The following is a 14038-nucleotide window of genomic DNA, read 5'->3' on the forward strand; positions in this document are numbered from 1 at the left end:
TAATAAGAAAAGACATAAGTGAATCATGAATTGTGTTGAAGGTAGCCGTTAGAAAAACAAATTAGACATAACGCGCTTTGCAAATGGTTTTAATCATGCTTCGGATGCGGAAACTAGTAAATTGTAATATTCATAGAGAAAATAGGCAGAGAAAATTATTATTGTAGAAGTCTTTTAATATTGGATGTTAGTAATGCTATATCGGTATTAGTTATCAAAACTGAATTATATTTTATGGTCGTGTGTGTGTACATTTTACTTGTAGGTTTATAGTATGCATTAATTTGACATATAGTGATCTTAAAATTATACACTTGTGGACTAAGTTGATGACACTGATCATTTGGTATTGGCGCGAAGTTAGCAGCACACTTTCTCTTGGTATTTATTAAATACACAGTACCGTTACGTTTTTGTTATAAAGGGTTTATGCATGAGATAAACAGGATGAGGCTGATGTTTTGTACCATTCTTGTAACTCAGCTCATATTGAACAAAGCGTCTTAAAACAAAGCACAACATATAAAATTACTAGTGCTAAATTTAATTGTTGTATTTTGAAATTCCTAAACCAAACTTAAGTGGTCTGTCTAGATCGAATTCCTTAGATTGGAAGTGACAGTTTTTGATCCAGATTTGAAAGATATATAAAGCAAAATAAGCTTTCATTCTAAAGTTTTTTTTTTTTTTTCTGAAGTACAATCTTTGCCCCAAGATAAGATCGAAAATGTGATGGAAAATTAGAGTGACGGAAAAGCTGAACTCTCCCAGGCTCCCTCTCAGGTGGTGGATAGGGGAACGCCTGTAGATATAACACGTACGGAGAAATTCGGGGTGGACCCAAGTCAGTACTGGTGCAGTGTAATTAGTAGAGGGATCTACGAAGGCTAAGGAAAACTTTCTGATCCTCCAGGTTGGTGTTAGATGCAGGACTAACAACTCTGTCCTGTAAAAGTTCAAATTGTTAGATTAAATTGTTCTTATGGATAGAAGATGGCAGGAGGAATAAAATGGACATAACACTGGCAACGTGGAATGTAAATACTGTATTAATATCTATATTTAAAAAAAAAAAAAAAAAAAAAAAAAAATTAGCAAGATAAGTAATAGGCACGAAATAGACATCACTGCAAGACAAGAAAATAAGATGTCTTAGGATAAGAAAATATACACGTTTTTCTACAATGGCAAGCGGACAATGCGGAAAAGGCTTTGCACGCGGACAATGCATAGTACAGAAGGAAATTAGAAATAAATATACAATTTAAACCAGTAGATGAACGAATATGCGCCCTATGAGTTAACTGGAAAGTTATAAATATACGAGTAACCACAATCAATCCATTCTTCTACAGAAAAGAACAAAGAAATATTTTATGATATGCTAGGAAAAACATGTGGAAATGTGGCCAGACATGACTGAATAATCAATAATACGAAAATAGGATATAAAGAAGCAACCAAGGTATTGGGAAATGGATTCTCCAATAAGAAAATCAAGATGTACTACTACTTAAAAAAAAAAAGAAAGAAAAAAAAAATAGAATGACGGTAAAAAAAAAAAAGCACCTGGTTCCTGCACAAGCGAATACATTTAGGAACATGGAACTCCATAAACAATAATCTAGTATATCAAACAGATCATATCATTGCAAATCAAATACACTCAACATCCATAATATATGTAAGAGCATACGGAGTTTATAAGTACGACTCTGACCACTTCTTAGTTAAAATAAAAAGAGATAGTACGTAATAAGCCTTGTACTTCAATAAATAAATAAATAAGAAGAGTGGAACACGAAAACGTACGAAATAAAGAAAATTTACGTAAACGAGAGATAAAATAATACAAAAAATGGCTTACAACAGAAGAAAGATAGGAAAGGATAGATTTACCATTAAAAACAAGTAGCGAGTATTACCAGCGACAACAAATAAAGGCCAAGAAAGTAGAAACTGGGTTAATGAATGTAAGAACATCGAACCAACTAACTATGGCCTATGGAACCCGGAGGTTCAATGCTGCGTTCACAAAAGCTCTACATTGACTTCTGCCCTTAGCCACTTGAATCTAGTTTCTACTTTGTATTGCTGTTTCTGCGAGATCTATCTTAATATTGTCCTCCCATCTGCGCCTTGGTCTTCCTAATGGTCGTTTTCCGATTGGATTTCCAGTTGGAACGTGGACAGCGTTCCTACTTCCTTCCATTCTGGCTACATGACCTGCCCACCTGAGCTTCCTAGATTTGATGACCCTAACAATGTTTGGTGAACGGTGTGAATTATGCATTTCCTCGTTATGAAGTTTCCACCATTCCCGTTCTTCTTGGGCCCGAATATTAGTCTCAGGATTTTATTCACAAATACTTTCAGTCTGCATTCTTCCCTCAGAGTAGGCGATCCTGTTTCGCAGCTCTTCGATATTTTGACGCATCCACAATTTGCAGTATTACGATCCCGGCAAACTTCCATATATTTAGTTTTCTGTGCATTTTCTTCCAAACCACGTCCCTGCAAGCGTTTAATAAGACCTTTGCATTTCTTTGTTTTATTCTCCTATCATCCCTTATCAGATTTACATCAGCAGCACACGCCATAACCTGGTAAATACCATTCAGCTCAAGACTCTGGTTGCTGACTGTGATTTTTCTTATAGCGTACTCTAGAACAAAGTTGAATAATAATGTCGCCAACGCATCTCCTTGTTTCAGGCCATTCTTGACGTGAAAGCTTGTGGACAAGAATTTTCCTACTCGGACTTTACTTTGGAATTCATTTAAACACATCTTAATTTATCTAACTAGCTTTTTCGGTATTCCAAATTCTGTAAGAATGTTGTACAATGTTTCCCGCCGTAGGCCTTTCTAAAATCAGTAAATAGTTGATGTACCGGAATATTGTATTTCCATTTCTTTTCGTTTATTTGTGTAATGGTAAATATCTGGTCGATTGTTGGTCGATTTCATCTAAATCTGCACTGATAATCTCCAAGTAATAATTTCATCGAAGTATGGGGTCAGTCTTGCTAATAGAATGTGTGTTAGGATTTTATAGGATGTTGACAGAAGAGAAATGCTTCGGTAATTTTTACAATCAGTTTTGTCACTTTTTTCTTTCTTTGTGTGTGTGAATTGAAACAATGATTGGTTCTTTCCACTCTTGTGGCAATTCCTCCTTGTTCCAGATAAGGAGAATGAGTTTGTGCATTTTGTTCCATGCTTTTTCATCTCCAGCTAAAATTAACTCAGCCGGAATTTCGTCTACATCCGGAGATCTGTGTTCCTTTAATTTCTTTATAGCGATTTCTACTTCTGTTCGGTTAGGCTCTGGAATATACGGTTCTGCTGTGTATGTACACTCATGTCCAAAATGATTGTCGCATATATATAACTTCTTCTTGTAAGAATATAATTTGATAATGATTTTGCAGGGTACTTTTGATTTTGCAGGGTAATTTTGCAGGGATATTTGTGGGAAATTTTATATGAAAATAATTATAAATACGAAAATTAGAATGAGTAAAACAAAATGTTGCTAAATGGACAAGGAAGTTTTGTTTTTGTTTTATTGTTCTTATTTACTGCTCTTTTGACATGAAATTTGCCACATACATGTCTTTGCTGATTATACACATACTAACATTATAAGAAATACCGGGGAATTCGTTATCAAATTATATTCTTACAATAACATATTTATAGATATGCGACAATAATTTTGGACATGACTGTAAATTTCACTTCCTCCACGAACATTAGTTTTTGTTTGCGTCTTAAGTAAATCGTCAAAAAAATATTTCCGTCTACTCGAAATGCTGTCTTTATCAGTGAGAATTGTTTCGTCTGCTTCCTTTAATATATAAGCGCAAAGTTTAATAACCTTCCTTAAATTCGTTGATTCCCTTATACATGTACCGAATGTTTTCTTTTTGAAGTTCATTAATTTTAGCTTTCAAAAAATCGTGTTTCTTTGCTCTAAAAGTTTTAGAGTTTTCCCACCTAATGTCAACGAAATTTCGTGTAGTTATATCGTTGGTATTTTGTGTCCATCGCAGTTTTGCCTCTTTTTCTTCTCTGCTAGTTCAGTGCATTTCTGATCGAGCCATAATTTGTCCCTATGTATTTCCGCATGCCCCATTTTTTTTTCTGCTGAAATAATCCAAGTATCCTGAAACTAATACACTCCAAACCTTCTATAATCGAAAACCTATTCGACAGTGTAATTAAGTATCACCGAAAATCTATTCGACTGTTCAATTTGGTATTACCTTCTCACCTGGCTCTCCTCTCATTTCATTAATTTTTTTAGATGTTTGAATATTTTCTTCATTCAACGATAATCTCACTTATTATCGCTGCTACCAGGAAGTGATCATTGTCACAGTCAGCTCCTGTGAATGATCGAACATCAATTATGCTAGACTGTCTTCTTCTGTCTATTAAAATGTGATCAGTTTGTGTTTTTTTTCCATCTGGTGAAGTTCAAGTATATTGATGGACGTCGCGATGTGAAAATTTTGTACTCTTCGCGATATAAGAACATCGTAATAATAAAAAAAGAACTTGGCCAAATAAAATGCTGGGGAGTAAAACCAGGAAGTAATTATCAAAAATAGAGAGAACCAAGGAAGAAGCCAACCAAACATACAGGTGAAAGAAATGGGAAAACAAACTGAAGAAATAGAAGCACTACATACAAAGATTGGCAGAATATCTTCAAACACAATGTGGCGTAGATGATAGACAGCATAACCATAGAGAGGGAAGAAATGAACAAGAAAATCATGGCAGTGAAAACGAAGACAAGCCAAAAAAGATACAGGTGTTCTAGTTCCTGAGACCTTTATCAACTGGTAAAATGTTTAGTTTCTGCAACAAACTAGAAAACTAATTTTTAAAATGGAATATAATTTTTGCTTCAGGAAAATAAAAAGCTTAAATTTTTAGCTCTTCCCACTCTTAGAAAAACTTGTCTCAAATTTTTCTCTCACACTTTCGACTTCATTTAAAGTTCAAGGGAATCTTTTTCGTAAAAGTGATTGAAACAAAACATTCTTGTTTTCTTGAATATATTCAAAATCTGAATCAGTAATTAATACATTCCATTTTAAAAATTCAACTTTCAGACTGAATAGGTTTCTTCTGTTCAGTTTCTAAATTTTAAAAGTCTCTCAGTTAAGGTAATATTCAGGACCTTCCAGTTTAGAGGGGTGAGGCATGACGTCCTATATATTAAGATTTTTCCCATTATATCTTCAACGCCTTTTTTCAGGGAACGGAGGCATTTTAGAAAGAAACGGGGAAAATAATGAACGAAAGTTTTATTTCCTTCCTCTCATTTCGAAATCTGGATTAAACTTTTCCACTTTCCACCTGAAAAAAAAAAAAAAAAATCGACTTCTGGTCTAAACAGATCACTTCCGGACAGCTTTGGAAGCTTAAACTACTGTAATAAAGTTTGGTACATACAATTTAATGCTGTGCTTTTATTTAAGACTCTTAATACAAAGCTAAAAATACGAATTAAGCTACGTGTGCAATACGAGAGCTGAGTGAATGATTTGATACGAATTAATGGCATATCCCTATATAGCAACGAAAGAGTAGTAGTAATTGCTACTGAGAGAATTGACAGTTTGACTCAAGTACAAATTTCTTTTAAGTACCAATAACTGGATCGTCTTGTGGAAAATCGCATAATCGTCTATTTTATGATTTTTATTGTGCATTTATTTATTTATTTTTTATGATAAGACAACACTTATTTTAATATACAGTCATTATGTTTCTTATTGATGGTCAAGTTATAATCAACGGAAAAAGCAGACTGAAATACCATTATTATCTTTAAATTTGATATTTTAATATTTTATGCGATTTAATATTTTGAGCGTTATTTACCTAGCAATTCACACAGTTTTAATTAGTAAAGGAATTAAAAAAGTACGTGATTTATTAGCAAATTGGTATTTTTTTTTCCTTGTTATTACATAAGGATCGAAAAATAATGGACTGAATATACAGTATAGTGGTTTCGTTTTTCTTTTGAAGTGATTAATTGGTTCAAGATTCAACAAAAATGTTATGGCATGGTTTTATTGACGAATAATGGCTCTTCACAAATGTAATACAGGTGGTGACAAATCTTTGATAGCTATTTATACTCTTCGAAGTGGAAGCGTTTATTTGAGGAAACAAAACAAATTCTACGCGATATTATTTTTGTTGCATAGGATTAAGATTTCTTCTTTCTGTAGTATGTCATTAGTGCACTTTTTGTATAATTGACTCATATTTCTCCTGTGTTCGTTAGCCCATATTCTGCATTTTAGATAATTTATACTTCATCGGTTTCTTTTAATGCGCGTTGACAGCTTTTTCCAAAATGTCTGTTTAGTAATTATAAATCCATTCCTTTTGCATCTTTAAAAAGCATTTCGAAGTTAGATGTGATTAACATTGGCTTTCCTGTCGCTAATTGATAACTCAGAGAAAAGTAACTTTGTCTTATTCGGCTACGGAGAAGAGGTGTATTGTAGAAGCCGAATTGAGCTTTTACTTAATTTCATTGAATGGGAATTCTTGAAATTATTCTCTCCCTCCAGTTAATCAAACCGCATTCCATAGTGAAATAATAATAATAATATTAAAAACTAATGTCTCAAAGTAAATTTGTTTATTTATTTTCATTTTACAGCTATATTTTCTTGTAAAACACGTGAGGTAATGTTGCTTCACGTAATAACAACACTAAGGTGTTTAGGACGAAGTGATTAAATTACCGGAGCTAGAGATTCTACAGTGAGACATCCTTACAGATCCGAGTTTGAACATTGCGCCGAAACAGTTTCGCTAAAATGGACATCAAGCTATTTAATTCTGTACCACTAATGTCAGTTGTCTCGCGTGTTCTTGCTTGTAATGTTAATAATAATCCATTATATCTCTCTCTGTGTTTTTCTTTCTTATTCTTTTGTTTGTAATAACGTTTAAACGTTATTGTAGGCTGTTCTTACTTTCGGTTTTGTGTATTGTATTTCTGCGAAATTATGGTGGCTCTTAAAATTATTCTCTGATTTTTCGTGTAGCGGTAACGTCTTCTTTCTTATAATAAGAGCATCATTTGTATTCATTCGTATTAAGGAATTTTCTTTCATAAGTCTTCTAAACAAAAATATAATTTTCCACTTGGGAAATGTTTTCCTCTAGTTTTTAGTTTCTGTTAAGGTCGTTTGTTACACATTATGAAAACTTCACGTTTCCAAAGTTGGTGTTGTTCTTCGCATGATACGTTGAAGATCATCTTTAAATTGTAAAGACATACAGTGCGTTACAGCTATTGCACTCTATTGGTTCCACTATTGCATAAAAATTCAGACATTTTCTTGCTTTTGCTATAGCAACGCTATCTTCTCTGTTTGCTCTGTATTTAAACAATATTTGTTTGAAATATTGGTTAGTACGAAAAATGACAAGCTTTTATTTTTTTTTATTTTTATTTAATTATTTTATTTCGGCAAAATAAATTTGAAATGATGTTCTCTGTTGGCTGAGAAACGTGAGATTTACAAATAATCAAAACTAGAACAGCAGCTCATCTGGTCGATTCGACTATATTTTTCAAAATTACCTGACAACTATATTTCAAGTTTACGCATCTCTACTTACATAAGGTTTTGAAAATCAAAGACTAATTTATTATTATTATTATTATTCGAGCTTTTATTCGGAACCTGCTTTTCGAAACGTACATCCAGAGTAGAGATACGTGTAAATATACAAATGGTTATCGAAATAATTGAAACAGCTGATTGGGAATTCGGCTGCAACATTGGGAATGCGTATTCAGCTCCTGGTCGTTGTTAGTGATGTGTTAGGTGATCCTCTGTAGTACGTCGGGCTGGAAAGAATGGAGGCGGGTTAAAGCGGGAGGATGGCGCTGATGCAAAATCGGGGTGAGAATTTGCTGAGTTTCAAAGACGCCAAATTCAAGGTGTGCGATTAATTGGTACAAATATAAAACGTAGCCAATGTGTTATATATGTTGCGAGTAAAAGTGCACAAGGTGGTGACGGCCCACATAACTAATGTAAAATCAACACTGGCGATGGGTATTAGTGAACTCAAGAGAAGAATCAATAAGAGGATCCCCAAGCATTGAAGATGGTTGTCACCAAGACCATACAACAAATGCGTCAAAAATGACCACGAAACTCAAAAAATTTAAAAAAAAAAATGGATTCTTTAAGTTTTACGTCCCACGTTTATGCCAGCTAGGCTAAAGGAGACGGTGATGATGAGAAATGAATGAAATGATGGAATTAAAAAGTGGTAGGAAACAGGTGAACCCCAAGAAAACCCACGCGCACGGTGTTTGTCCACCACAAAGCTCACTTGGCGCGAGCTGGGATTGAACCAAAGACTCCAGGCACCAAAGATAAACACTCTACCACTGAGCCACCGCCCTCCCTCCACCCACGAAACTCAAATAAGCACTGCAGCAGCCTATTGCGACAATTACAGTTTGAGGCGAGTTGCATCATGGTCAGGTTGCAATTTACAAACCGCTGATCACCGTCAACAACGCTTTATCGCGAAGAAAATGAAGCGGAGAACATGCAAAGTGACCCAATGATGATTGGAATTCCGTAATATGTTCTGATGAGTCCTCTCACCTTAATTCTAATAAAAGGTCGGAATGTTCAGGATCTTAAAATGATTTCATTTATAAGAAGTATTTCGTACTTGATTTATGTAAATATCACCCAGCAATGAAAATTTTCCTTTACGCTTCCATATTTTAGAGAATTATTTTTTGTAAGAACAAACAGCTGTGAAATAATAGTAACTATATTTGAACTGAGCAAAGAGAAATTTGTACGCGTTGACTTTGCGTTTGCACAGTGTTAGTAACCTAAAACTTCTCCGTTTGATGAACGTTGAAATTTGAATAGACACCTACTGGCAACCACCCAGCACATAAGTGTATTGCTGAATTGTATAACAGGGTAGTGAAAATAAAATAGTATTATTAACGTTTGTTGTGTTAAAACACTATTCACTGTGTACGTTCACCATTCAGCTCAGTATTGTATTATAAATACCATTACATAGTAATTTTGTTAATTTCTTGATATTTTAGAAGAAGAAAGCAAAAATACGTTTAAAAATTCAGTATTTTTTAGTAATAAATTCATCAGATTTATATAATGTATTTTGAATTTCTGTCGAGGACACCGAATCTGGTTTAGACATAAGCGATTTTCCAATTGATTTCTTCGTGTAAACTTGCTCTTTCTTCATTTGGTGGAACTTTCCATGATGGCATTCATTCCACGACCAGAGTTGTTCTGTAGATTAACGGTGGCCCCACTTGATACTAATCTGGTAAATTGCATTTTCTTCAGGTGTTTCCATTATTTTGATAACCATTTCTGTGTGTATATATACTAAGGGCGGCCAGTTGGTTTTCAATAAGGTTGTTCGTATCCTACTTCAGGCATTAAGTTCTAAGTTGCAACACTGTAAAGAATACTAGTGCACTTAGCACCTCAAAATTTTTGTGTTGTGTGGAAGAATGAAACATGTTGCTGTTTTTATTGTTAACCAGGTACACATTGCATGTAAATATTGCACTTAAAGCAAATTTACAAATAATATTGTTGGTTACCTCCATCATAATTGAGTTATAATTTGTGTCATTACTAAGTAAGAAAGTTACTCTCACACCACTTGATTCAATAACTGTTCAGGTTGCTTATTTGGGAAACGAAGAGTTTTGTCATTTAAAAATCCAGTAACTTCGGATATCTTTAGTTGTTTTGTTTGTTGGTGCATACATAGTCTTTTTGATAAATGGTATCTTACACTCTAGCAAGAATCCCAATGGAAAAGCCAAACAAATACCCTTTTAAGGAAAGTTTATTACATTAATGAATATATTTTATTATTTTTCAGAACCATTACCAAGGGCTCTGGCAATGGCTGTTCACGGAGCAGCGCCAAAGCGAAAGGAAATATACAAGTATGAGGCACCATGGCCTCTGTACAGTATGAATTGGTCTGTTCGACCAGATAAGAGATTCAGGTATGCGAGTTCTGTTCCTGGTTTTATTTTGCTACGTGTAATATCAATATGCAATATTGTAAATAATCTGTTACTCCTTATTTAACAGTTACGTCATTAAAAATGATAGTGAATAAAGAGTAAATAGATTTTGTCGTCCTCACAAATTTTGAATATCAACAAGAGTTTAGAGAGAAACATGTTAGGCTTAAGGAAAACTGTTCCAGTTACTGAGATGGACAGAAACTCGAGTTACTCGTGTTCATTGAGAAGCAGGTTTACAGTATGATTGATTTCGAAAAATTTTCCCGTAATTGCTATCATAATGGCTTCATAGTTTGGTAGTGTCAGTATACTCTGGATACATGCATACGGTATTTAGTTTTACTACTCGCGACTAAGAAAACTGATTGTGTAACTTTTAAATAATAAAGTCGGAGTTGAAAGTGTCCATCAAAGATCAGCTTACGAATATCGAAGTCTGCGTTTGTTGAGAAATTGCGTCGAAGGCATTGACGTTGCTTTAAAGAATACGTAATGATCCAGAAAAAAAGAAAAAAAAGTTTATGCGTGGCACAAGGTTTCAATGGATGTCCTATTGTCATGTTGAACACGACAAGGATCCTGAAAAGTATTTCGAAGAACAAATTCCTAATGATATTTTGGAAGATTCCTGCCACGTACTCATCAGCAACATGTGTTGATGTGGGCTGTATTGTACAGTTGTGTACTCCACTGCCGCCATACTCTAGGTGCTGCAATATGTCACCTAACTCAGTGTGATGGCCGCTTTTCTAACGTTCCACAATTATGCACTGAGACTATGAGAAACTATGTTGAGATGGATGATAATGGTGGGAGGAAGACTCCATAAAAACCTACGCACACGACGTTTGTCTACCACAAATCTCATTTGACTGGAGCTGGGATCGAGCGAGTGACCTCACGCACCGGAGGTAGCAGTTTATCAATGACCTGCCGTGGCCACAAAAGAAATTACATAATCAGGAATATATTATGACCGCTCGTATGGTAGCGAATGGAGCTTTCATTGTATGTTCTGTAATGTTTTAGGGAGTACCTTAATTTTTACAGCTGTGTGTGTAGGTGAGCAGGTCGTGGATTTTCATACATTGGCTTGTTTTATTCTGTGAAAGTTAAACGACACATCTTAGTATTGAAGAAAAGGAAAAGAAGGTTCCTAATAAAGACAAGTGACAATTTAACAAGATAAGCGGTCAATATTACTCTCTGTATTAGGTCAAAATGATCTTGGAAAGTCGCGTGACTATTTTCTAAGAAACTTTCATACTCACAATGAAGTACACATTATCATCCAAAGGTTTTTTCGGGAAGTTTCGGACAACGTCGAAGGATCCGTTATAGGTTGCACCAGCGGAGGATTGGCATCATTTAGATGTTGTTTTGTGGCGATGAGAAAAAGAGATTGAGCCTTTGAACTTCTGAAACTATATATCATGAAAACAGCTCTACTCGTTAGTCTTTAGGGAAAGTTCAGAAGGTAGGTAGGTAATTGCATTCTCAGCTATATGTATTATTGATTTAATCTCTTGATAGCAATTACACATTACTACGACAGCACTTTCATCTCAAAATGGTTAGGTTCTCGTGTGTATTGCGAGAGACGGAGGGAGTAGTAGTGGTTTGGATTCCTTGTTAAATTGTAGGTCCACGTATCACATAGGTTGCTGATAAGAGACTGTGAAATCCTAATTCACAAATTTAAAGTAATACACTCTTGTTTTAATTACTTTCAAGAAACTTTCTAGATGTTACATAAATGTTAAAACTTGTGTAAAGGAACTTTGTCTTTTTACTCTTAGGTTGGCCTTGGGGAGTTTTGTTGAGGAATACAATAATAAAGTACAGATTGTCTCTCTAGATGAAGACACTTCTGAATTCAGTCCGAAGAGTACATTTGACCATCCATACCCCACTACTAAAATTATGTGGATTCCGGATAACGTAAGTACAGCTTGTTAGAGACGGTTGTGTACAAGACCGTATGTATGGATCTTATTTGAATGTTATGAACAGTTTCATTTATACGTGTAACATGTAATTTTACTGTCGATTTTTAACGAAGGTAGATTTAAGAGTTCAAAATGTGGTTATAATTAAGAGTCATTAGCAAAATCCGAAAGCCTTTGTTGTGACGTAATGAAGTCATCTCCAATGAACATTAAGTGTAAGGTAAGCATGAACAGGAACGGTAAGATTCGTAGATGTTACAGAGGTGGAAATGCATTTTGTATATATATATGTGTGTGTGTGTGAGTTTATATACGTTTTAAGTATCTACTGTGTTGAAATCCTATAATAATAAGATGCGAAAGAGAAGACTGTATAATAGGGCAGAAAATGTATTTATTAGTTCTGAGCATATTTTATTTCTTTATTTACTGTGTAACTACGATGGAATCTCTCTTATCGACGTTGCCAAGTCTCGAGAGCATCAATTTAACTCAAACATATCTTTTACTTCATATAACATATTTGATATACCACAATTGACCAGTAATTGTACACTTCTCCAAATCTTAATTGCGTATGTGAATTTTTCTAGGTTCCTTAAAAACTGCACTTTGGTAACACCGCTTTGAGAGCCAAATGAAACCATAGAGTTATTCATTGCTATATGACAGAACTTTCCGAACACAGCTCCCAGTTTGCTGTTTGAAATATTCACCTCGTTCGTTACTTAATGTTCGTTACTTAATGCGATGTTATTTTCAGAAAAAAAAAATAGTTCTTAGCAAAGGCAGGAAACTTATTTGTAGTTTTAAAACAGTTACTCTTCAACCATGAAAATTAAAAACAATGCAGGCTACAGAAACATTCGTTCGCTCTAGACACAAATGAAGAGTTGTTTTATAGTTGTCTCCGTAGTCATACGCGTTTAGTTGTGTTAGTTTTTGTTGGATTTTAGTGCTTTGTACCTCGTTCGAATCCAACTAAATTATTTTTACTAAGTTCTCCACTCTTTCCCTACAGTTTATTTCTTCCCACTGGAAGAATAAGATGAAATAAATATAATACCGGCAATTTGAACATTATACAATTTGTCACTCTTTGTTTCCCTTGCAAAAAGCGGAATTTTCGAAACTTTCTGAAAGACGACCAAATTTTAGACTACGAAATCAATCGATTGCTCACATTAGTCACTTTTGAATAAAGAAAGAGAAATCTAAATGTTATAGATCAGCGTTTCCTAACCGGTGTGCCGTGAATGGGCTGCTGGTGTGCCGCGAGGAATCGAAACAAAATTATTAATTTTATAGCAGTCAAGTTGCAAAACGTAGGGAAAAATGTATATTTGTATTTCACATTACTATGAATCTACAATTTTAAGTTTCATACCAGGTTGAAAAATAAATAGTTATCATTGTTATGACCATTATTGCTTCTTTATTATTGCAGACTATTTCGTAACTTGAAAATTTAAAATAATATTCAATCCTTTCGACAAATTACCTACATTTGTGTTTTAAAAGTAAAAGAGATTTGTTTGTTCGTTCGTTATTTAATGATCTTCCTTCTTAGTAAAAAGTTGGATACAGTTTTTAAAAAGAAAGCGTATTTTTAAAAACCTGAGTCCAATATTTCATTGCAATTGTTCTCTATTTTTAAATTAGAATGAAAAATAAGCATAATGATTTACAATAATCACAGAAAAAAATACCACTGTGTTTCATATTTACAAATAATAATATCTATAAGTGTGCCGCGAGAAACCAAGTAACACCCGTAATGTGCCGCAAGTTGGAAAAAGGTTGGGAAACGCTGCTATAGATAATACCCCAACCCTCTTAGGAGCGGTATTTTCGAAAACGCAGAATCATGTGTTCTCTTTATTTTTAATGAAGAATCCATATACCGAATTTCACACCAATTTAAGCGAATCCTCGCATTGGAGAGTTTCTGAACTAAGAAAAGAAAATTTGGATAT

The 14038-nt window shown here is 34.3% G+C and overlaps 1 protein-coding gene across 2 annotated transcripts in view; it reads left to right on the forward strand.

Annotated features, from left to right (window-relative positions):
• wap (DDB1 and CUL4 associated factor wap) overlaps nt 1-14038 on the forward strand; it is a 68029-nt gene that overhangs the window by 19647 nt on the left and 34344 nt on the right. For both annotated transcript variants that reach the window (XM_081761993.1, XM_081761994.1), the window contains 2 exons: nt 9960-10089; nt 11913-12054. In XM_081761993.1, coding sequence (XP_081618119.1) covers nt 9960-10089; nt 11913-12054 — 272 coding nt within the window. The remainder of the gene's footprint in view (nt 1-9959; nt 10090-11912; nt 12055-14038) is intronic.

The sequence above is a fragment of the Thermobia domestica genome, chromosome 6, assembly GCF_964235325.1.
Source record: "Thermobia domestica chromosome 6, izTheDome1.hap1.1, whole genome shotgun sequence".
NCBI lineage: Eukaryota > Metazoa > Arthropoda > Insecta > Zygentoma > Lepismatidae > Thermobia > Thermobia domestica.